Source organism: Falco biarmicus, chromosome 17 (genome assembly GCF_023638135.1).
Source record: "Falco biarmicus isolate bFalBia1 chromosome 17, bFalBia1.pri, whole genome shotgun sequence".
Classification (NCBI taxonomy): domain Eukaryota; kingdom Metazoa; phylum Chordata; class Aves; order Falconiformes; family Falconidae; genus Falco; species Falco biarmicus.
This window is the reverse complement of record NC_079304.1, coordinates 3,513,511-3,537,129: the sequence shown is the minus strand read 5'-3', so window position 1 is coordinate 3,537,129 and position 23,619 is coordinate 3,513,511. Positions and strand designations below refer to the sequence as shown.

General features: G+C 51.5%; 2 protein-coding genes and 1 long non-coding RNA gene across 9 annotated transcripts; 2 read left to right on the top strand and 1 right to left on the bottom strand.

Moving 5' to 3' along the window:
* The first annotated feature begins 1,306 nt into the window (after positions 1-1,306).
* ODAD4 (outer dynein arm docking complex subunit 4) lies at positions 1,307-11,686 on the top strand. Its single transcript, XM_056362385.1, has 12 exons — positions 1,307-1,473; positions 2,001-2,132; positions 2,467-2,620; positions 4,557-4,618; positions 5,644-5,800; positions 6,548-6,772; positions 7,807-8,014; positions 9,472-9,558; positions 9,774-9,970; positions 10,167-10,267; positions 11,102-11,180; positions 11,529-11,686. The coding sequence occupies exons 1-12, from the start codon at positions 1,363-1,365 to the stop codon at positions 11,570-11,572; spliced, it is 1,557 nt and encodes a 518-aa protein (XP_056218360.1). The 5' UTR covers positions 1,307-1,362; the 3' UTR covers positions 11,573-11,686.
* Positions 1,943-14,110, bottom strand: LOC130160125 (uncharacterized). 4 transcript variants are annotated; one of them, XR_008825937.1, is made up of 6 exons: positions 14,024-14,110; positions 10,816-10,866; positions 9,047-9,180; positions 6,616-6,785; positions 5,023-5,173; positions 1,943-2,063 (listed from the first exon to the last, which is right to left on the bottom strand). It is a non-coding gene; the product is annotated as an uncharacterized LOC130160125 (long non-coding RNA). The 4 variants fall into 4 exon arrangements; XR_008825938.1 differs by having other exon boundaries at positions 9,047-9,147; XR_008825936.1 differs by lacking the exon at positions 9,047-9,180.
* On the top strand, positions 12,656-19,266 carry CNP (2',3'-cyclic nucleotide 3' phosphodiesterase). Of its 4 annotated transcripts, none has more exons than XM_056362392.1 (4): positions 12,656-12,814; positions 14,975-15,644; positions 16,246-16,388; positions 16,900-19,266. In XM_056362392.1, exons 1-4 carry the CDS (start codon positions 12,812-12,814, stop codon positions 17,350-17,352), a joined length of 1,269 nt encoding a protein of 422 aa, XP_056218367.1. In that variant the 5' UTR covers positions 12,656-12,811; the 3' UTR covers positions 17,353-19,266. The 4 variants fall into 4 exon arrangements, with proteins under 4 accessions (XP_056218367.1, XP_056218369.1, XP_056218368.1 ...); XM_056362394.1 differs by lacking the exon at positions 12,656-12,814 and adding an exon at positions 14,637-14,743; XM_056362393.1 differs by lacking the exon at positions 12,656-12,814 and adding an exon at positions 14,680-14,812.
* The last annotated feature ends 4,353 nt before the right edge of the window (positions 19,267-23,619 follow it).

Below are 23,619 nucleotides of genomic sequence, written 5' to 3'. Positions count from 1 at the left end.
CACAACAGCCACCACGCCGAGGGCGACTGGAGGACACAGACATGATGCTCCTGCCCATCCCACTGGGGAGAGCATGTCACACCCGGCGGTGCCAGTGGGTAAAGTCTCTGCAAAAAATAAGTAACCAAAAGCTTAAACTGAAATTCTCGGTCAGACTCCCTGGGGACAGGGGTGTGTCACGCTGGCCTCCCACTCCAGGGCTCAACGGCTGTTTGTGTCCCCACCCGTGCGTAAGGCACCCTGCCCACCTCCCACACTACGGTGCTGTGCAGCCACTCCAGCCCTGTCCCAGGAGCCAGAGTCTAAGGACGAGCCATGCCATTCCAGAGCCGCATCCAGAACCCAGCAGCATACCACTGATTTGGCCCGTGGTGACGTTTTAATCTTACAGGCTGGGAGCAGGAGCCTTTCTGAGCAGGACAGCCACACCGCACCCACTGTGAGTCACTTGGCAGGAACAAATTGCTTCAAACATAAATCACGGCAGGGTCTTACCCAAAGCCAAAATAAAGTCAAGACTAAAGCGGCTGGCTGATAGGAGGAGAAAACCAGCAGCATCTCCCATTTATCACTTGGGCCTGGGCACTGCAGTGATGACACTGGCACCAGGGGCTACCTGCAAATACTGAAAGATACTTAGTCTAGAATGAGGTGGGGGGCTGCCCTCGCCAAACCCCCGCGGTAGGCACCGGCTTGGCCGGGCAGAGGAACCCGTGTGCCGTAGCCCAGGCGCTCACACGATTGCTCTTGCAAAGTGGTTTTTACCAAGTGCCTGCACTCCCACCCCCCGTTTCTCTCTGGCCTTGCCTCCCGCGCAGGGCTCTGGAAACACGTGGGCAAGAACAAACCGCCCCGTGGGCCGGGCGGGTCGGGTCAGGGGGGACACGGTGGGGGACGCTGCGAGCAGCCGGTGCGCGGCCGCTGCCACCTTCACCCAGAGCCCACACACGGTTCGGGGCGAAACGTGCGTCTCAGTCCCGCCGAAGCAGCGCAGCCCCTGCCCCCGCCGCTTTCCCCCGCCACCCACCCGTGCCCTACCCCCCCGCCCCTCTGCCCGGCCCCCCTGCCCCGCCGTGCTGGTGCGGCCTCGCCGCGGCCGCCACCGGCAGAGCCTCCCCGGCGCCCGGCCGCGGAACCACAGCGGGGCCCCGGTAACGGTACGCACAGCGGCCCACGCATGGCGCTGACCCACCCGCGGGTCCCCACGGCCGGTGGGACACGCCGCAGCGGCGGCAGCAGCGCGGGAAACGTCGGCGGGCGCGTCGTGCTGACGTCACAGTTTGGGCGGGGCTTCGTGCCGGAAGTGGGGCCGTTGCCGGGCGACCATTGCCAGGCGACGGCGGCGGCGGCAGCGGGGCGGCCATGGCGGCGGCGGGCACCGTGCCGGCCGGCACCTTCCCCAGCCTCATCGCCGAGGGGACGCTGCTGTGCCGGCGGGGCGAGTACGGCAAGGCTCTGGCCTGCTTCAACAACGTGAGGGCGCCGAGGCGCGGCCGGGGGGGGCGCCTCGGGGGTGAGGGCCTCGACGGGACGTGCGGGGCCGTGGCACTTGCCTGACGCGGGGGCGGCTGGCAGAGGTGGCAGCGCGAAGGGAAGAGGCTGGCGGAGCATCCCACGGCAAGGGGAGGTGGCAGCGTGGGGACAGGCGGCCCGTCCAGGTGGTGGCGTGAGGGGAAGGGTCCCCACGCGTGCCTGGAGATCACAGCACGAAGGGAGGCGGCACCCGTGGGCGGTGCGAGGGGGTGCAGCTCCTGTTGGCTGGGGGCAGTGCTCAGAGAGGGGCTGCAGCACCTCCGGCGTGGGACAGGGTGGCTGCAGCAGATGGAACGTGTGAACATCTAGAGGAGGTTGGGGTTTTTTTCAGTAAAAATACTGGTTTTATCGCCATCCATCATCAGGACCCAGGCTGGGACAGAGCAGGTTGCATCGAATGTACATGCTTGTAAATACCTGTCCTGTTGAGCCAGCACTGATGACATACTGTGTCTGTTGCGTTGCAGGCGCTGAAGCTGAGAGCAGGAGACAAGCACGGTCTAGTTGCCCGCTCAAAATGTTACCTGAAACTTGGAGACACAGAAAATGCCCTGAAAGATGCTGAAGCTTCTCTCCAAAATGACAAAACATTCTCCAAGGTAAAGAGCATGAAGTGGTAAGAGTCTGGGGTCTGCAAGGGGTGGTCTTTTAACCATCCTTTAACTTTTCGGTGAAACTCTTGATGCATCTGGGAGATAGTCTTGCGTAGAAACAGCTAACTCTAAACACATCCTTGACATTTTTATTGCTTCCAGAGAAGTGGAGGTGCGTAGGCAGCAGTTGAGAAAGAATTCCAGGGTCGGGTTTTATTGTATACAGATTGCGATAGTACAGGGCTCTCACTTCTGCCTAGCAGGAAGTTAATTGAGATCTCTGAAGCTTTTTTTTCTCTTTTTTTATTCCTTTTTTTTTTTTCCCCAAATGTCATTTTAGGGACTTTACCAAAAAGCTGAGACATTATATACCATGGGTGATTTTGAATTTGCATTGGTGTTTTATCATCGAGGCTACAGACTACGTCCAGAACTACAGAAGTTCAGGCTGGGTATCGAGAAATCCCAGGAGGCAATCGTCAACTGCATTGGAAGTAAGATGTCGCATTTTACGTCCCCTACAAGCACAGCCAGAAGCTGTTCAGTGAACAGCTGGTAGGAAATTAGCTCTGCAAGTGACCCAAGGACCTGCAACAACAGGGTCTCTGCTTCTGGATTCATGTGCTCAGTGGCCACCCTCAGATGAAACCAGGAAGCACCAAAAAAAGCACAGCACTGTTCTTTTTTTCTTCTACTTTTTTTTTTGGCTGAATGCCTAGTCATATACAGTATTTAATAACTTCAGTTATGTAAATTATGACACTAACTTACATTTCCAAAGTCACCATGAAGATTTTGTAGGTAATACAGAACAAAGCAGCTCATCTACTTGCAGCAGTGCTGGTCACAGAATCCATTTTGAGATCTTTATCCCAATACTCAAAATGGTAATGAAATTTGCCTTGCTACCTGAGCGTGGCCTTCCTGAGATCCTGACTTTCCTCCAGTTTACGTTGCATAAGACCAGTGAAACTGTTGACTATTGCAGTGGAGTGCTGCTTTCATAATTTCTGGCTTAGATCACAGAACATAGTCCTGCAGGAGACTGGAAAGGCCAAGGACCTAGTGAGATTTAAAGCAAACTGAAAACTTTTCCCTTTTGCCTTAGTTTTTCTCTTAGCCATGCTCTCATATGGCAACCAGCACAGACAGGACATGCACCCGCTCTCAGGCACGTGTCACCTGGGGCTGCCGCCTCCTACACCAGCACAGCATGACTCGTGTGTAGCTCACCTGGCTGCTGTAAAACCCGCCCAGCTAGTTAGGAACTACTGCTCAGGTGGATCCCCAACAGCCTGTCCCTTCGCAGAGCCAGGACACACCCTGCTGCACCCCCCTACACAGGCCCTGATGCTCGAGATATTTAAGTGCCTTACTCTTCCTTAAAATCTGTTTCAAAATTTCAGTCCATCTCCAGCGCCACAGATTAACTTCATGTCCCAGCTGTGTAAAAGCCTGAAGCTCTTTCCAATGTGATATTTTTAACAGGGAGAGTTCCCAGATCTGGCTTGCTTTCCTCCATTACTGCTGCTTCCTTAGCTTAACACAAATCTTCGCAACGGTCGGCTGAAATGCTTGCCATGCTTGATATACTGAGAGCTTTAAATGCCTTCAAGCATCTGGGCTGTAGGCAAATGAACACATTAAAACCCAAGACTTTAAATCAAGTGATAGCTCCTAGATGCAGGGGAAAAGCAAGGCAACACGTTAGCATTTGATCTAGATGTTTAAATAGCTGGGAAATGCCCGCGCATTAACGGGGTATATCCCCAAAACTGCGGTACTGAATCTGCTTTGCCTGGCAGATTCAGAAACACCTGCCTTCCGTGATATGCAAGTACTCGCATTGCTGATCTTGGCCCAGTTGCCTTGCTGGAGGATTTCCTTCTACAACAGCTCTTTCCTTCCTTCTGACCAGGCCAAAACAAAGCGCTGTTTTTCACTCCTACCTCCACTGCCAGAGTGCAATCTGAATGGCAGAACTGGATGTCAGAGTGAAAACGAGATAGGAGATTTGCCCTAATGTCAGTGCACAAAAACTTTAAACTAGTTTTCTGGATTGCTGGAGATCCCTGTGCTTTACTTTCATTTTAAACCTCTGCTGTGATCCCTCAGAAGGACTTGCCGTTCTTTTTCTTCCTCTGTTTCTGTGCAGGATGTAGCATGTCTCTGTAGGAATTGCATTGTGATGGGAGCCCCCTGGTGCCATGTGAAAATAGTAATTAAAATCCCGAGAGGAGCTGCACCTACGAGCTGTATTCCCTGCTTACAGAACACACCAACATCCACATATTTCATGTCAAAGGATTAGTAGAAAGCTTTATTTCAAATGGGACATTATAGGCTTGGCACATTTAGAGTGATTTTAATTTCAAAGCCTCTGATCTGCTGTTCCTGAACACTTAACAACTATTTTCTCTGTATTCACAGGTCCATCCTCAGTTAAACTGGAGAACAAAGAGGATCTGTGCTTTATAAGCAGGCAGGCAGAGGTACGGTCTGAAGAGCTCTTGCTTTAGAAGCTAGCTACAGTTATTATACCACTAATACTTTCTGAAATAGGCATTAGAGGATTAACAGTTTCTGCAGCAACATGAATGCAGACACAGCTGGCCTAGTGAAGCACCTTCTGACCATAGGAAGTGCAGTGATCTGTTATGAGAGTATTTATGCACCTGCTTTTAACGTAGTTCTGGCTCAAGCTACACAAAATTTAAAGGAGAAGGCAGAAGGGCAGGGAAGAGCAAGGACGGAGAAACAAAGCCCAGGCTGAAATTTCTCTGCCAGCCTGACTGTTTCTGTTGGGTGTTGCTGATCACCCATCAAAGGCTAATCAGTAACAGCAGTGAGGTTGGAGCCAGGGTACATTTATCTACAATATTTACTTTGGTCTTACCTGATGTTGAAGGTTCACATTTTTGATAATGGACACTTTATTGATTGCTTAATTTTGGGGTGGTCCAGTGAAATAGTGCCTTATTCCTCTGAGATGCCAAGCCACATTTTCCTTCGAACTCAGTGCAGTGAATGCTCGTGTCTTCTTTCACCTGGAATTACAGGTACTCGGTGGTAAAAATAATTTGTACAAAGGGGCCTAAACGTTAGCCCTGTAATTGTCAGCGTCTTGAATATGAAACTTTAGAAATACTCTCCTGATGTTTCAGAAGCCCTGGCTGTTACAGCCTCTGTTTCCTTGACCGTGGACACCTAGATCTGCCTCTCCCACAGCCTTGATGTCCCTGCACAGCACTGAGCAGTAAGCCCTGCAGGACTGCACGAGACACTGGGGCAGGACTAATTCTTGCTGTTACTATAATGCCCTCTTCTGTTCTTGGAAGGGAGGAGGCACAATTGGTTGCAAAATTTCAGTTGCTCATGACCAAACAATTGGTGAGACACTGACTTTGTGCTTTTATTTAAAAAATAAGTTGGCTCATATGGAGTGTAAACAGAATTCTGCTAATTCTAGTGTTCCCCACTAATCTCCCCTGTTTTCCTTTATTTTTTCTTGCCGTAGAGCAAAAATACGACCCAGAAACCGCAAATCAAACTGACTAAGGATCAAAAATGGACGAGGAAACAGGAGCCTGTGAGGAATCCAAAAACAGAGCGACAGCTTCTTGGAGAGCTTTATGCTGACAAGGCCTACCTAGAAAAGTTGCTCAAGGATGAAGGTCTTTCTCCATTTTGTTTAACTAAATGTTCCTTCTAAGCATGTTCTTTTTCCTCTTCTTCTTTTATATCCCTATGACTACTCTTCCTTATTTGTATCAGAGCTCGCACAGCACATCGTGCTTGCAGTGGTTGTGAGAGAGGCAGGTGCCTGGAGAGTACAGGTATTTCTGGAGTCAGATCGATTGTTCATAACATTGTCTGAGTGTATTTCCTTCCTTATTAAATGGCAGGCTTTTATAATGAACAGTAAATCAACTCAAAGCAATCTCTGCTGATGAAATAAAAACCAGAAACAGATTAATTACAAATTACTTAATTTCTCTCATAATGATAAATTCACTAACACTTGCATTAAGTGCAAAGCATTGCTCATAAGACTGCAATTCATTTGTGGTTTCGTTATAGGTGATGTTAAGATCAAGATGTCAGGATTTGGAGAAGTAGCTTATTTCAGAACTAGGCAGAAGGGTGATTCCCCTTTAGTCATTTTTCTAGGGAACTCTTTACCCAGTAATCGAGAAATAAGTAAGAATTTAGCCTACTCACGGGTTTTATGGTATTACTAGCATTAATAATATATGTGGGCTATGGTTTCCAGGCATGTAAAAGCACCAGCTCTGAGCAGCACCAAAGACTGTCGCTCTCTGTCGGAGCAGAAAAACATGCACCAGCAGTCCCTCACTGAACTGCAGCTTCGCCCTTCATATCCATCACTACTTTCCCAGGTTCTACCATTTTCTTTTCAGATTTGATGGAGAGCAGCACAAAGCAGGGGATCAAAGTAGCAGACCTGGTTTTGAGTGGCATTTCCTACCTCGACACACGCAGTGATTTCTGGCAGCAGCAGAAGCCTATTTATGCCCGCGTGAGAGAGCGCAAGCTCAGGCAGCAAAGGTGGATCCGGGACAAGAAACGAAACGCAGCTGAGGTTGGCAGATACATTGTGAAGAGTATGGAAGACATCGATATGTGTAGGTGTCCTGGCTGGAAGCAGTAAGAAATCATGATTAGCACATGTAATTATTTGCTGTAGTAATTACAGACCAGAACAATAGAAGCAGTGCAAGTATCAACAAATGCTAGTAGGCATTTTTGGGGAAGTATTTGCTTTTGTATTCTTTACCCTTCCCAACACTGGATACAGAATCCAAGACTTTTTTTTTTTTTTTTTTTTTTTCTCCTCAGCTTTTTCTGTACTTGAGGTCTTGCTGACTGGGTTTCAGGACACCACTTAGGTACCAAAGCCAGGGAGGCCACTGCTGCATGCTTAGCAAACACCTCTGGTTTGCTAATCAGAAGTTGTTTTATTGAGAGAATGCAGGCCACTGGAGTTAATTTCTGTAGTTCCAAAATACCCTTGTAGAGAGATGAAGCAGCTGAAAAACTGGTCTGGAAGGAAGGAGTAATTCAGCTGCTTCTGGTCTCTTTCTCTCTTCCTGTGCTACATATTTACAACCCAGGAGAAAAGAGTCTAGTTGTTGCTGGAGTTGCGTCCTTTTAAGTTGCAACAGCTCGGTGGAGGTGGTGTGGGAAACGTCCTGCAGTCTCCCTCCCGCAGCACCATCGTCCAGCTGGGTACAACAGAGCTCACCAAGGAAGTGCAAGGGGCTAATTTAGGAGACCAAAAACCCAAGTACCATAGCTAGAACTTCATTTCCAAGACCAGGCTGCCCTGCTGCAATAACTACGAACTTTCGAAAAGTCAGACAACAAACATAATTCCCCTTTATTTTTCTTCAGCAAGCGTGAAGTGTTACCAGGGTCATTTCCCTTTACTTGCTGTGATGAAAGTGATTCCCAGTAGTGCCAGGTGGAGGGTCAGGAGTACCATCTCCCAGGGGCAGAGTTTTTGGAGACGGGAGGGAGGAGTGTAGGAGATGCACGAACTGTTAGTAGCTCTAACCTTCCCCAAGCTCTGTCTGAGGCTTACACAATCGCACTTAGTCTTATTTCCCCAGCATCACTGCGTCCATACACTCGCATAAACTTCCATCTTTGTCTCCAGTGCTGACTGGCGACTCCCCTGAAGAAAGCTGCAAGAAAGCTGAGCGTGTGCTAAAAACAATACGAGGGTGGCCAGATAATGAAGTTCCCAACAAGAACGAGCTGATTGGAAACCTCTACAGCTGCATTGGGAATGCCCAGCTGGAGATGGGCCAGATGGAGGCAGCTCTGCAAAGCCATAAAATGGATCTGGAATTTGCCAGGCAGAAGTAAGTGCTGAGAAGTTCAGATGGAAGGGGGAAAGAGGGAAGTACCTCTGTTAAGATATTTTAGTATAAAGTAACAATTCTTACCTGGAGATTTAACAGGGCAATGCATTCACACTCTGCCCAAGTATCGTGGTCTCTAGTGACTTACTATCACCACTATTTCAAAAACAAGAAAGCGGATTTTTAAAGGCCCTCGACCATGTGGCACACCTAAACCTCTGCTGAAGCAAAGCAAAAAATGCAAGTCCCAGTCTCAGCACTTTAGCCTCTAGTATGTATTTCCTTCTCAGGAAGGTCAGGCTCTAAATTGCACAAGTTTTCTGCTACATTTTCTCTTAAAATCATTTGCATTCAAACCGTAACAACAAGCTTGAAATATTTATCTAAGAGGTACAGTTACCTGCCCATACAGAACACATTCGGTGGCTCTTTCAGCTAAAACAGGATGGAACAAAACATAGTCTTAAGATTTAGTAAGAGTTTTGCAAAGCACAGGAGAAAACATGGAATAGTTGCTTGAATCGACCTTATTTTGGTTTTATTTTTTCCAATACTGCGTAGGGCTTTTAAAATGTAACTCACTTACTGTTCATCATTTTCACAAATCACTTTTTAAAATTAATATTGGTTTAAGAAATGTCTGCCTCTCTCCTGGTGATCTCAAATCTCCAGTTATGCCAGATGAAGTTGAGAAATAGCAGTAAAGAGGCAGGAATGAGATGGATACGTAATTTTAGCCCCTTTTTAATTTGATGTGAAGTGACTTTTAAGGACAGAAGCGCAGCGAGGGCTGGGGGGCCTTGTCCTCTGGTGGCTGGAGGTCAGCGATCACCCCCAGTGAGGCATTTATCCCCTCCCTTCATCACCTTTTTCATTTATAAGGTAAAGGTAGTCAAGGCAGGCTGCTTCTGAAGATGGGAGCAAGGACCAATTAAGGAAAAAAAATTAAAGTCCACAGGCTACGCTATTATAGAAGGAGCTGCCTCTAGCCTGGGGCAGAGGCTCAGAACACAAGGGAGCGGGGCCTCTTACCAGGAGTCTGTAGACACACTGCAGACATGTTTTTGGCTCTTCCCTTTTCTCTTGGGCAGAAATCATCTGTTAGTGGTAGGGACTCAGGAGCTGGTAGGGGACTTCCTCAGGACCCACAAAGCAACAAAGGGAAACTGAGGCAAAGAAAAATGGACAGACTTTCACAAGGACTGCCAGATTTGCACCAAAGAAAAATAATAATCAGAGACAAAACCTAAACCATTTTCTCCTGTGTGTTATGGGGTGTCAGCTGCAACAGCTGTAGATAAAATCAAAGATCCACCTCGATTTTATGACTTTCAGTGTCATCGGTCCTTTACTTCTTAACACTTACCCTGAAGTCACGTTGAGCACCAAAGAAAACTTACAAGTATCAGGAGCAAGCCTATGTCAACTACTACAATTTCTTTTTCTTTTCAATGCAGTGATCTGCCAGATGCTGTATCCAGAGCCCTTGATAACATTGGCAGAGTTTATGCCCGAATCGGCAAATTCCAGCAAGCTATTGACACGTATGTAAAATTAGTAACAGAAGAGGCATAAGGTTGTATTGGGAATTAAATTAATTATGTCTTTTGAGGTTTTTTTATTCATACTGCTGGCAAGGGGGGCTGTGAAATTTTTCATACCAACAGCACCTGGAACCCTTTGTTTATAAAATCAATGGTTGAAATTATAACTGCACCTAGTAAGATTCAGTAAATATCGCCTTTCTCTCTGCTTGAAGTTGGGAGGAGAAGATTCCAATGGCAAAATCCAGCTTGGAGAAGACCTGGCTGTTCCATGAAATTGGCCGATGTTACCTTGAGCTGAATAAAGCTGAAGCAGCCCAAAATTACGGACAGAAGTCCCTGCAGTCAGCAGATGAAGAGGGAGATGCTGAGTGGCAACTCCATGCTACGGTACTAGTGGCACAAGCACAAGGTAAAGGCATTACAACAAGTTTTGCTCTAAGGATGGAGACAGCCTGTCTGTTCAGCATCTTAGTGAAAACATTTCTGCCGTTTAACAGCCAAAGTAACTGCTCAGGTCAAGACCTTTCACTGGAGACTTGCTTGATTAACTATTGTTGTTCTCTTGGTCTTGGGTTAACACAGATGCTTTCATTTGTCTGTTACAGTAAAATTAAAGGATTACCGGTCTGCAATCATCCACTTTGAAAAAGCACTTGACAAGGCAAAGCTTACTCACAGTGAAGCTGCTCAAAAGGCCATCATTATTGTAAGTGGGCTGTTGCAAAGAGGAGAGAAGCTTGGGGCAGCATCAATAAGTTGGCTGTAACTATTGTCTAGTGTCCTGTGAATTGAGAAAACATCGCTACACAGCTAGTGTATTAAGAGGGGGAAAATGCAGCCTCTGAAGCCATTTACATATTAAAAATAATGAAACCTCCTGGCTTAGAAAACTTAACCCCAGTTTATGAACCAGTCCAACATATAAAAGGATGAAGCCCTAGCCCTGCTCAGGTTGAGGGCAAAATTTTTTTTTTACCTCCCTGGGGCAAGGATTTCACACACAGAATATAGCAGCGCTTTCTCTGTGCTCAGCTGTCAGCCTCTGATCACAGCTCACCCTTTTCTGGCCTCTCCAAAATGCCCCAGAGAAACCACTTTGCATCAAACCATGGAAGAAGATCTGGGCATGGCCAGTGACCCACAATTAAGCAGTTTGCACGTTTTGGTAGCCAGCCTTTGCTGACCTGACGGTGGGTTGTGGGTGATGTGAGCGCACACGACTTGCCAGGGAACAGTTACGGCACAGGGACGTACCTATTTGGTGATCCCTCACGGGTGTCCTGAGCTCAGGCAGAGCCTCTTCTCCTGCCAGAAGAAAAATGGTAGTGTGAGAGAGATGGAATCTTCAGGGGAGGAGACATTTGATAAGGGATGCTAACAGGTAGTAACCACTGCAGGGAGAAATGAAGCATATTGTTGCAGAGAGTTTTATGGTAGGAAAGGATCAGGTAGTGACAGCAGAGATCAAAAGAAAGCAGGAAAAATGTAGGTATGTAACTGCATTTCTAGAGCTCTTATTAATAAGCTGTATCACTTTCAGGCCTTAGATGATGTGAGCAAAAGGTTCATTGAAGAGCTGAACAAAAGAAGAGGAGAAACAACAGTTAACTTTCCTAAAGGTAATTGTCATTTAGACCTCGGCACCCCTTAAGTATAAAAATTCTCCACTTCCCTCTCCTGGAGCACAGGCCAAGGCATGGGAACAAAGCACCCCGTTCCCAGGGAGCAAGTATCCACATTTCTGGCCCGTATTGCATCGCCTCTGCTAGTGCACAGTAGCAGGAATTAATTTATATGTGAGGCTGTAGCACAGTTATAATTTGTGGCTTCAGTTTTTTGGTAGCAAAGGTTTCGCCTTGAGCTGGTATAAACCAAAGCAAGTGATGCAGCGAAGCCTCGATGCCAGTGAGGGAGCCTGGTTTCCTCCTCAGTGCTATCCATTTAAAAACCTGCTTTTAATAACACAGAAAACAGCTCCAGTGCCCAGAAGGCAGAAGCGAAACGTGACTGAAAGTGGGAATAAACGAGACCCGTAGCGTTGAGGCCTTCAGAAACATCAGTTGCATCGTAAGAGTTCACATAGCATTGATTTCCTTGCAAACGGCGAATTAAAATCTTCATCAAAGCACCGTGCTCCGCCAGCTGGGGGTGGTGGAGCCTGTGCAGGAGAGGGCAGCACCTCCCGCGTGTCCCCCGCGCCTGGGCACCCCGCACCCCCTGGGGCCACAGCAGGGCCGGGGTGCTGGGGGCGAGGGGTCCCGCTCAGCTTGTGCCCAGCCGAGCGCTGGGACGCGCTTTCCGAGGGGTTTTTCCTCCCCAGGTGACGGTCGCAGCGATGAAAACCCCAAAGGCGGCGACCGGGAGGATGGAGAGCGAGCGGGAAGCGCAGGGAGGGAGCCGCGGGGGGCGGCCGAGCGGAGCCGGCAGGAGCGAACGGCCGCGCAGGCAGCGGCGGGGCGGGGGGCGGCGGGGCCGGGGGGGGGACGTAGGCGCGGAGCGGGGCCCGCCGCAACGGGAGCTCCGTCCCCGGGCACCCCTGGCTATCGGACCTGCGCCCGCCCCTCGCCCCCAGCCCCCGGGCCCGGCTCCCCCGGACCGGGCAGCCGGCAGCTCCCAGCTCCCTCCCCAGGCCCGGCTCCCCCCGGACCGGGCAGCCCGCAGCCCCCAGCCCCCGGGCCCGGCTCTCCCGGACCGGGCAGCCGGCAGCTCCCAGCTCCCTCCCCAGGCCCGGCTCCCCCGGGACCGGGCAGCCCGCAGCCCCCAGCCCCCGGGCCCGGCTCTCCCGGACCGGGCAGCCGGCAGCTCCCAGCTCCCTCCCCAGGCCCCGCTCCCCCCGGACCGGGCAGCCCGCAGCCCCCAGCCCCCGGGCCCGGCTCTCCCGGACCGGGCAGCCGGCAGCTCCCAGCTCCCTCCCCAGGCCCCGCTCCCCCCGGACCGGGCAGCCCGCAGCCCCCAGCAGCCCCCAGCCCCCGGGCCCGGCTCTCCCGGACCGGAGAACCGCCAGACACACCACCCCCCCGGGCCCGGCTCCCCCTGTCCGGCGCCGGGGCCCCCGCACACCCACCCTCCTCCACCGCCCCGGGGGCGGTCCCAGCCCGGCCCCCCGCTCCCCCCCGCGCCTGCGCGGCCACAGGGGGGGCGAGGGGGGGCCCCGGCTCTATGAAAGGGGCCGCGGCCGCCCCCGCCCCAGAGCCGCTTCCCCGCCGCGCCGCTCCGCACCGGCGGCCGCCCCGGAGCCGCTGCCCTCACCATGGTAAGCGGGGCCCGGGGCAGCCGCGGCGTCCCGGGGGGGGTGGGGGGGAGGTACCGGCGGCGGCGGCATCGACACGTGGACGCGGGGTCCGGAGGGGGCGTCGCGGCTGAGCCCCAAGAGCCAGCCCCAAGGGGGTCCCCACAGCCCCGTCCCGGGGGTCCTGGGCCACCCTGGGGGGCAGCCGGAGCCCCGGCACCGCCAGTGCCCTGATGCTGGAGCCGCGGCTCCCTCCGGGCGAGGCGCTGCCCCGCGGGGGGACAAGCGGGGGCTTTGTGGGGCGGGGGCTCAATGGGGGATTGTGCACCCGGGAGCCCGGCGCCGCGCCGGGGCTCTGTGGGACCATTGTCTGGCCGAGCCCTGCGTGGCCCCGGCCCATGAAGGCCACTATTATCCTCCCTGCTGGGCACTGAACAATGGGGCCGGAGCGTGTTTTCTATCATTGTTCTTTTGTTTGCGCCTTTGAAAAGCGGCTTCAGTCACCGCCAGCGCCAGCAGCTGCCTGCAGCGAAGTGGCCGGGCTGCCCCAGCCCCTGTCCGGCCACCGGAGCAGCGAGGCCGAGCCCCCCCTTGGCACACAGGACACCCCCCAAAGAGGAGCAGCTCTCAGAGGCTCACGCCATCTGCTTCCCCTTGTACCATGGCCTGGGAGCCCCCAGTCCGTGGGCAGGGCCCCGCGGGGGTCCCAGGAGAAGGAGCCCCCGGTCCGTGGGCAGGGCCCCGCGGGGGTCCCGGGACAGCTGTGTGTTGGGGGGGCTCCTTGCTTTTCCCGTTGGCTCCGCGGCTGCTCGGGGCTGTCCCATCCCGGTGTGCCGTGCAGGAGCTGGCCCGGGGCAGGCAGTGATCCTGCCCAACGCGGCTGTTGAAGCCCCCATCCCGCTCCCCCATCCCGTTCTCGGGGCGCTTTTGGACCCAAAACCCACCTCCACATTCCAGAATAAGTGCTAGGAAAGTTAATAACTGAAACGGGTTTTAAACAACACCCTCGCCCTGCAGATGGGAAAGCTGCGTTTTTCTGCCGCGGGCAGAGCATTGACATTGTGTGTAAATCCCCCAGTTTTTGCACCGATGGCAACGCTGGCTCCTCCAGCATCGCTCCTGGTTTTTGCACCGATGGCAACACTGGCTCCTCCAGCATCGCTCCGCTGGTCATGGGCTGGGCTAGGCCAGGAGGCAACTGGGGAGGGAAGGGGGGAGAGTTCACATATTGACCTAAAAACCAGTGGCTGCCCCGTGGATGCTGTCAAAAAGTCGTGCAGGTGGAGAAATCCCACGTTTCCTTCCAGTCCTGCGTTTTCCCAGTCTCTGCTGGCATTGCAGTTCCCGGAGCGGTGGCTGAGCCAGCGCCAGTGCCCCAGCAGCTCTTCCCGGCTCACTCGCCGTTGCTCAGAGGGTTGGTTTCGCTTTCGTGTTAAGCTCCGCAGCTGCTGGGAAAGGGGGTTTCGTTTACTGGAAACCATTTCCGTTGCTCTCCATCACAAGAGGAGCCCAGATCCCCGCCCCAGATCCCCTCCTCTGAGGCAGCCGGGCTGCTGCTGTTCAGCGAAGCGGGAAGAGATGGCAGCTCCTAACAAGAGGCAGCATCGCTGCAGGCTTCACTCGGAACCAGCCTTTCCTACGGGGATGGAGGATCCTGAACAGGCTGAAATCCCTTTGTGGTCTCTTTTTACTCAAACGGAGTGATGAGATTGCAGCAGCTGTTGCAACCTGCTGGGAGTTTCGTTTCCCCCGCAGCAGGCTGCACCCTCCTGATTGACTAGCCACAAATATTTATTTTCAGAAATAAATGTGATGCTCCAGGTGCCCTGGCCAGGCTGTCGCGCTCTGGCGGTTTGCTGGCTGCCACGTGACAGGCAAAACTTCCCCTTCCTGGTCGGGCAGGAGCGGAGCTGAGGCCAGAGTGGGAGCGGAGCTGCACCCCCAGCTCCCCGGGTCAGCCGGCTGGTGCCAGGGTGGTGGGACAGGACGGGGGTCCCCGCTGTGGGACCGGCCGGGGTAGCTGTGAGTGGGGCTGCGGAGGCTGGGGACGGGGGGGGTATGGCAGGGGGGGATGGGGCAGAAGGGATGCTTCTCCCCGGAAAGGTTCGCCCTGGCTCGTGTGGTGGGAACGCGCGGTCTCTCGGGGTCGCTAGCCTGCAAAACATTTTCCTTCTTGCATTTCAGAACAGAGGCTTCTCAAAGAAGAGTCACACGTTCCTGCCTAAAATATTTAGGAAAATGTCTACTCAATCAGCGAAAGAAAGGCCTGAAAGCTTGCAGTTCCCGTTCCTTGACGACGATGATACCATCTCCACGGTCAAAGAATCTAAAACCTTTTTTATTTTAAGAGGGCTGCCTGGCAGTGGGAAGACCACTCTTGCCCAGGCTATCCAAGATAGGTATAAAGATGCCTGCAAGGTCATCTCTGTCGATAGCTATAAAATTACACCTTTAATAAGAAGCAGCATCCCTGAAGAGTACACAAAGGTGGATGAGGATCTAGTTGACTATTGCAAACGAGATATCAGTGTTATCGTTTTGGATGACACTCACCATGAGAGGGAACGACTGGACCAACTCTTTGACATTGCTGACAAGTACCGGTACAAAGTCATCTTTGCCGAGCCCAAAACCCAGTGGCGAATGGATTGCTTGCAGCTGAAGGAAAAGAATCAATGGAAACTGTCGGTGGAAGACCTGAAGAAGATGAAGCCCAGCTTGGAGAAGGAATTCCTACCCATGTATTTTGGGTGGTTTTTGAGCAAAAGAAGTTCGGAGAACCTGAGGAAGGCTGGGCAGGCCTTCTTAGATGAGCTTGGAAGCCTCAAAGCCTTCAAAAAGGAGAGTAAATACTGTATGTATAGAAGTATCTTACCAAGTTCTTACTCTGTTCATGAAATGTTAATGCTCAGCAAAGGGAATAAGTCTGGTCAGCTTCTGAAGTGAATTTCTAGTTAAAGTTAGCAACTAAGAAAAACCCTATAAAGATGCTAATCTGCTTCCCATAGTTAACAAGGTTGCTTTTGTAAGTAAAAAATAAATGAAACAGTTTTTCCTAAGTTGTTTAGCTCTGACACTGTAGGGAGCTGGGCTGGGCTGGCAGCGGCGTTCCGCCTGGTGGCTGGGCATCCCTGGTTGTCTGTGGCCTGATGGGCAAGGCAGAACAAATGCAAAGAGTCACAGAGAAAAGGGAAGGACGGGACAATCTTGTCCCTCGAGGGAGTCTTTAAAGTCATCGAGGTTGAGACCTCGATGCAGAGAAGCTTCTGTTTTCTAGTAACATCCCGTTAGCCTGGCTGAGCAGTTTTATTTACCCAGCATTTATTTATTCAGCAGTACAAAAGATGAAACACGAAGGATGGGTTGGGAAGAAAGCTGAGGTGGGTTTTAGGCTCATGGGGTGACATCAAGGGGATCATTTTTTGACAGCAACGTTGTTTACCTGTTATTTGCAGTTGCTTCCGCTATTGAAGATCCCAAAGTAAAAGTCGATCTCACCAGCTACTTTGTGAAGAGGCCGCCCGGGGTCTTACACTGCACCACAAAATACACAGAGTTTGGCAAAGCAGCTGGAGCTGAGGAATACGCGCAGCAAGAAGTGAGTACGGGGGGCTCTGAGTCCCCCCTGGGACACCAGTCTCCCCCCCTCCCACTTCCCAGCAGGGATCCAGAAGCCCCCTCAGGGTGGGCTGGGATGTGGCTTTGCTTGTGCCGAGAGGCCAGAGGTAGGGACAGAACGCAGGGACAGTCCGTAGGTCCATGTGGCTGTGCAATAAAGTCATAGTTGTGGCAGAGGTGGTGACTATTTCTTGTTGGTTTCCAAACAAAATACTCCCACCCCCCATCGCCCCCCCAGCATCATCCCCAGTAGCTTAAGCTGAATGATGATGACTTAAGATCTTTACAGTTCCAGCTACATTATTTCAAGACGGGTAAACCCAAGTTAAATAGTGCAATTTGCCAAGGAAAAAGATGCAACCAGTTCAGAACTCGGGGATCAGGAACTTCAGGCCACGATCTAGCTGCACACAGCATCCCGTGTAGGTCAGCCCCAACCCATCCACAGCCGGCTACAGCCGCGTTCTCTGCTTGTCTCCCTCCTCTCGCAGGTGGTGAAGGCTTCCTACGGCAAAGGCTTCACCTTGGCCGTTTCTGCTCTGTTCATCACGACAAAAACTGTTGGGGCTCGCGTGGAGCTGAGCGAACAGCAGCTGCTGCTGTGGCCCGGAGATGCCGACAAGATCCTGCCCGCCGACAACCTCCCGAAAGGCAGCCGGGCTCACATCACCCTCGGCTGCGCCAACGGCATCGAAGCCGTCCAGACTGGGCTTGACCTGCTGGAGTTTGTGAAACTGGAAAAGGCGGGGAACAAAGGGGATGAAGTGGGGGAAATTGGAGGAGGGAAACTGCTGTATTTTGATAACGGTATGTGGATGCTCGTCCTTTCTAAAAAGATTGATGTGAAGGCGATATTCTCGGGTTACTATGGAAAAGGAAAACTTGTGCCAACGCAGAGCACCAACAAACGGGGCTCTGCTTTTAGTTCCTGCGCCATCATCTAGGAGCATGGGCAGGGGAGCTTGTTTGTTCGTTTTTAAAAGGCAAGTAACTCCTGTAACCTTTAAAAGTGTAAAGAGAATAATTCTACCTTTACTAAAGTAAGCCCTTTTGCCAGCCCCTGTGTGAAGCCTCTCTGGGGAGAGTTTACTGGCCTCAGAACAAGGAAGAAAACAAGCAGCCTGCGACTGATGGAGAAGCAATAACTTCTGCTTATTTTATACGCTGCCGAGTATTTCAATGGAATTTTGGAGAGAACTAGCTGTCGTGGTCTGCTTGTTTTCTTCCTCGGCGGAAGATCAACCACGATCTTTTATAACTTTCCCACGAACCACAATCGTTAGACCTTTCATGTCCGTACTACGAGCAGTGGCAGACCAAAGCCTGTGCGTAACTGCCCTGAAGCCAAGCAAAGGGACCTGGGCGCTGCCTCTCATACCCGAGGGACCGACGGCAGCCGGTGCGGTAGCTGAATCGCTGGGTGAAAAATCGAGCCGTGGGTCACGGCGTGGCAGTTACTCATAGTTTAGCTGGTGAGAGGAGAACTGGCGGAGGGCAGCAGGGTACGGAACAGCCTCAAGGGGGTCCTGCAGCCCCGTGCCCCGTCCCCATTCACCCATCCTTCATCGCACGGAAGGGATGTGCTGGTGAGCAGAGGGAAAGGCTGTGACCAGATGATGTCTCAAAGTCAGCTATCGTGGACTTAAAGGGAAACAAGTAAAACAGCAGGAGAGGCGTTCAGATCCCGCCGCATGGCTCCAGGCATTTCACTTCACCTGTCAGAACAGGCTGGACCAAGCACTGCCCTTGTCCTTTAGGGAACAATCCTGCCTTGGCAGGGAACGGAAAAGACAAACGTCTTTTCCATCTTTTATAGAAACTAAAATCGTGTCTGAAGTATAGGACTATACTTCATGCAAGATTTTACTACTTTTCTCTAATGCACTTGAATGTTAAAAGTTAGAATGGCAGTAACATTGTAATTTAGGAAGTGGAGGTACCGTAACTGCGTAACTTAAGTCTGCTCAAACCTAAACCGTTGGCTGGAAAAAAAAAAGTTAACGATGAAGCACTTCTGTTATTAAATAGCCTGTTTTATCAAAACTTCTGGTTTTGCTCTTGGCCAGACCGTTGCCAGTTGGTCGGTGGATACGTGGTCACTACTTGACTGTAACACAAAGCTCAACTAACGGATGCAGGTCAGGGCAACAGTTTAAACTCCCGCTATGGCTTGGTGTTTGGTGAACTGCATAGTGACATTAACCCCGTATTAATAAATGTAAATACTTACTGTGTTTGGCAAGCGGGTGCTGGGCTCGTACCTGTCGAGGAGCTGGTGTGTGGGGAGGGCTGGGCGCGCGCTGAAGCCGCTGTGTGGAAGCCCAGTGCTGCCTGCGTGGGACTCATTTCTCCGCTGAATGTTTAAAACAAGCGCAGGGTGTGCTTTGGGGCTACTCCGGTAAATGCTCTGCAAGTTTACTAGCAAAGCAAAATAGTTTCAGAAAGACGGATGACAATAAATTCTTGTTACAACATGAAAAAAAAATAATATTCACACCCCTATAGCACCTGTAATCCTCCCTCACCTTCAACGGAGAAACCCCTGCTTGCTCCTACATGGGCAGAGGGGTGAGTGCCCGGCTCGGGCCTTTCCCAACAGAAATCCCACATGGATTCACTCCATCCAAAGGGTAACGCCTGCCCAGGACAGCGCCTGCGGGAACGCAGGAGCACGCTGACCCCTCTCCCTCCAGTGCCCCGGGAACAGCCCAGTGCTCCGGATCGCATCCCGCACTGGAACGCGCAGCTGGAATATCTTGTTTATTTGCCTGTTCAAGAACAACAGTGAGACTGTCCTCATTTAAGTTTTTATTAGTTTGTACATCATATACAGTTTATAATAAAGTAAACCAATTGCATATGGTTTTGCTTCAGTCTGTGATATTCTTCATATAAACACATCATTATGAATTATGCCTAATGAAGTAAACAACAAATATTCACATTTTTACCATTCACATCCTAGAAAGGTAAAGGGTCCAAAGAGGGACAGTGTCGATACCGATGCGAAGCCTGGCTTGGAGAGGATGACGTGTTTGGCAAAGCGACGGGGATCGTGATTGCTCCATGCAATACCCCTTTCCTCCCAGGGGAAAGGTTAAGATATTTACACTGAGGTAAACATTCAGAATTTCGATTCGGATAAATACTGCAGTGGGGGGGTTAGCGTCCTCTCCAAGTTGGCTTCGCATCGGTGCCTGGTTTTGTCTGACTACTCCTTAACGTTGTTACAACACAGCAGGTAGGCATGCAATGAAGGTGCTGGGTTTGCTGTTCCGCACTCAATCCCTCCAACGTTGCTTCACCCCATTTTCTCTTTTGAAGCACGAGCTGGTGACGGGAAAGCAGGGAAGAAGGTGGGGCCGCCGAGGTCAGGCTGGCACAGCACCCACGCCGTGCACCCAGCCGGGGGGAGCAGCCCGCTGCTGTCCCCAGCCCCCCCGTACTGCGGCTCCGTGACACCCTGTCGCAGACTGTGCCGCAGCCCGGCACCCTGCTCACACCGTTCCACACGGGAGCTTTCCTTCGGAGGTCGGACCCAAGCTAGAGCCAACACTTGCCTTGCACTACGCAAAGAAGAAAGGATAATCCTGTCCCTGCCTCTGCAGGAGCGGGGAAAGCCGGGGTACGTCAGGCAAGGGCAAAGCATCACGCATCGTCTTTCCAAGCCAAGCGCGGGTCCCCGCTTACGGGGACAAGAGGGACATCTCCAGAACGCAGAGCTGCTGCACGCGAGCGGAGGGTGACAGAGTGGCCGCGTCCAGGCTGCCACCCCCCAGCCCGGTGGCCTGGGACGGACCCCCGGCCGGCGCCACACACAGGCTGCCCTTTTCCCGACGGACGGGGAGGGGAGGGTACAAGGCACAAATTTAGACGGGATGCAAACCATCCACTTGAAGAGAAGTGACTATCTTTAGTTATTACTGAAACGGAGGAAGTAATTTGGAAAGAAGAGCAAACCACTGCGTGGTGCAAACGCTTTGGTCATTCAATTCATCGAAGAGCGACTCGGCCGGCTCCCGGACCAGCGTGCGGGTGGGCACAGGAGCTGAGCCAGTTTCCGTATCGGAAACGAAACAACAGCACAGCAGCTTTCCCTCTGTATCCCCGTCAGATACAGAAAGCTGAGGGACTGGCAATATTCCACGGATAATAATACTGTTGTCTCTAAACATTTTTGTTTCTTTCTCTTTTTTTTTTTTTTTTTTCTCTCCAATTCGCGTTTACGTATTTACAAAACAGTCAGAAGCCTTTAGCACTAAGGATCCAGCTTTACAGCAACACTTCCAAAGTTCACAAACGAAACCACGTACTTTCCTACATAGCACGTGTAGCCGAAACAACGAAGAGCCTGTCAACGGGGGCAGCCAGAAGCATCTTAATGGTCTTTACATCTGAGTTCAAGTCCAGGTTCAGTGTATCTGGAAAGGACTCTCAATACTCCCCTGCAAGAGGTGGAGCTGACACAGCATCAGATTTGTAAAGTAAATCCACACAAGAAAAAACACACCAGGCTTTGTGGTCTAGAGGTCAGACCATTGTACATGCAAGTATCTCCCACACACTGACGTTACTGATGCATGTTTTCATTTTTAAAGCATGAAATTCCTTCCATTTTCACTTGAATGCAACTGCATTTCACTATTTGAAACTAGCCCTACAGCAGCTCAGACACCACGAGTACCATGATTAGGCAAAAAAAAAAAAAAATAAAAAAAAAAATCAAACCATCAGAGGGAAAGCGTTAATAGTCAAACAATTCCTTATCTCCTTGCAAACGCCACAGTCACGACAACGGAGCCTCACGTCACACGCCTGCTCTGCCCGAGCCGGGAGCCACGCTCCCCACACACCCCCTTTTTCCTTGGACTTTACAACTTGTAGCCAACAGCTACATATATATATATATATATATATATCTCCACCTGTTACCGAGCCATTCAATGGCAACTCCTTCCATCCCCTCTGCTAAAAGATCCTTCCCTTCCACGCCAGCCCGCTCCAGCCGTTGGCCACGTCTGCTCCGCTGCCTCCGGGTGCTCCCCACCGGCAGGAGCCCTGGCAGCACCCACCAGCCCCTGCGGAACGCCGGGTGGGAGCTGGCAGGCCCAAGCACCGCACAGCAAAAGCTCCTCAGCGCCTGCATTCTGGGCTGTCCGCCCGGCAGAGCGGGGCACGAGCAATTCTGCACGTGGAACGCTCTGGGGGCACGCTGAAGTGTGTTTCGGGATTAAGTATTAAGGCTCTTACCGTTATGCCAAAAAAAAACCAAAAAAACAAAACAACAAAAAAAAAACCCACCCACCAAAAAACCTTGCGATCATTACAAAGCCTGACTTCCGGAAAGAAAACTCTTCTTGTTAAAAGGAAGGGCTTTACCATCGGCTTCGTCCACCCGCCAAGTCCACGCGGTGGCCTACAGTCCCGCCAAAGGGCGCAGGGTGCGCGTACGTCCCACCGTGCTCCGAGGGCATCACCTACAGCAACCGCCTCCTCCCGCCTCCATCAGCTCTTTATCATTCTAGAAAAGCCACAGGCATCGTATCACTTTCAGATACTCATTCACCGTCTCCGTGGCGAATTCCTGTGTCTGGGAGCCCCCGCGGAGCCGAAGGAAGCCGGGGAGGTCTGCCGAGTGGTAGCAGCTAGAAAAATGGCACTAAGGTTCCCTGCGGCTATAGACAAAACACAACCCATGAAGAACGTTCCGGAACTACCAAGTGTGAAAGGCAACGTTTCAAGCAACGCGCATCTCTAAGCGGATTTTTTTTCCAACAGAAACAGCCCCGTGTCTCCGAGCCTCACCAGGACCCGACAGAGGTTCCAACGCCACTGCCCCTCTATCTCCCGGCGCTGCTGCTGCTGTCCTGAGGTAGCGGGAGCGTCGCCGAACGCCGCTCCGAGCCCACTGCTCCGTGCGAAGGGGAACGCGCGTTTGCCTTCGCTTCGAATCACACAATAACGCTCCTTCGAAAAGTCTTGGCACTCACCATATTCCTATTTAACTACATCAAATCGCGCGTTCATGTACAGTTTATAAATATTTGCTGTATACATTTTCTCTCTCAGAAGAAAAGCCATTCCACTTCTGTCCTCCAAGGAACGGTCTCATTCAACGTTTGGAGAGAAGGAAGCAAGCCTGTCTGTCTTAACTGGGGGGAGGGGGAAATAATAATAATAATAATAATAATAATAATGATAATAATAAAACCCACTGACAAATGCAGGACGCGTCTCTGTGCATGGTGATAGAAGACCAAGAAAAGTCCAAACTGTACAGTAATATCAATACACACAGGACGAGACGTTATGAATCCAAAATGCCACTAAAATAAGTCCTGTAAACTCTGATTTACAAGTGCCATGAGAACCGGAGAAGTTCCAATATGCATAGACCAGTATTTCAATTCCCGAGATATTTACCATTTCAGCGTCTGAAAGATGCTAAGACCTTTTTTTGCCCTCAGTGCAATCCGGATAAGTCCATCACGTTACACTGGTGCAAAGGAAGTTCGAATAAACCTTGTAGAGTCTGTTTTTCGAAAGAGAACTCCACATTGGCTCGTTTGAAAAGCTGACTTGCGAGCGAGTTAGGATAAAATACTTCCTTTATTCTGCAGTACTAGAATTTAAGCCCTTAAACCTTCCCTCTATGAAAACGAGATTGTCAAAGGTTCTGACCAAACGCAACCACCGGCCCCGCAGCGCTCGGCGGCGGCAGCACCACGACACTATTGCAACGGTTGGAAATGAAGGTAACTTGTGTTACAGTCTAGCAGCTCTGTCCCACCGAGCAGGACAAGCACAGCCCTCAGCAGGAAGGAAGACGATGTTAGCGTTCAAAGTAATCATTTCACGCAACGAAGCCGTTGCCGGTTTTTGTTCCTGCAGTAAGAAGTGAAATCAGCTACGATAGAGCAGTCAGCGTCCGGCTCCTCTAGGGAAAGTCTTGCACGTTATCGGTACGAACCCCCGTTTTCTCAGCCAAGCCAAATCCAGCCCTCCAAACGTCACTACGCTACCGCAGGTCGGTCCAAAACACTCCCGATACGGCGACACCGCCAAGCCTCCGCCCCGCTCGCTCGTGTCGCCGCTCTCTCAAACCCCGCTCCGCCAGCCAACGCCACGCGCCGCGCTCCACCACCGCCGCGCAGACGGGACGGAGCTCCGACCAAGCGCCTACGCAAAAAAGCTTCTTCACGCTCTAGAGA

Coding starts and splice junctions, on each gene's coding strand:
- ODAD4 (XM_056362385.1), top strand. CDS start 1,363: ATGGCGGCGGCGGGCACCGTGCCGGCCGGCACCTTCCCCAGCCTCATC. Junction 8,015..9,471: donor CTGGAATTTGCCAGGCAGAA/GTAAGTGCTGAG, acceptor TTTTCAATGCAG/TGATCTGCCAGATGCTGTAT. Junction 10,268..11,101: donor CTCAAAAGGCCATCATTATT/GTAAGTGGGCTG, acceptor TATCACTTTCAG/GCCTTAGATGATGTGAGCAA.
- CNP (XM_056362391.1), top strand. CDS start 14,876: ATGCTTCTCCCCGGAAAGGTTCGCCCTGGCTCGTGTGGTGGGAACGCG. Junction 15,645..16,245: donor CAAAAAGGAGAGTAAATACT/GTATGTATAGAA, acceptor TGTTATTTGCAG/TTGCTTCCGCTATTGAAGAT. Junction 16,389..16,899: donor AGGAATACGCGCAGCAAGAA/GTGAGTACGGGG, acceptor CTCCTCTCGCAG/GTGGTGAAGGCTTCCTACGG.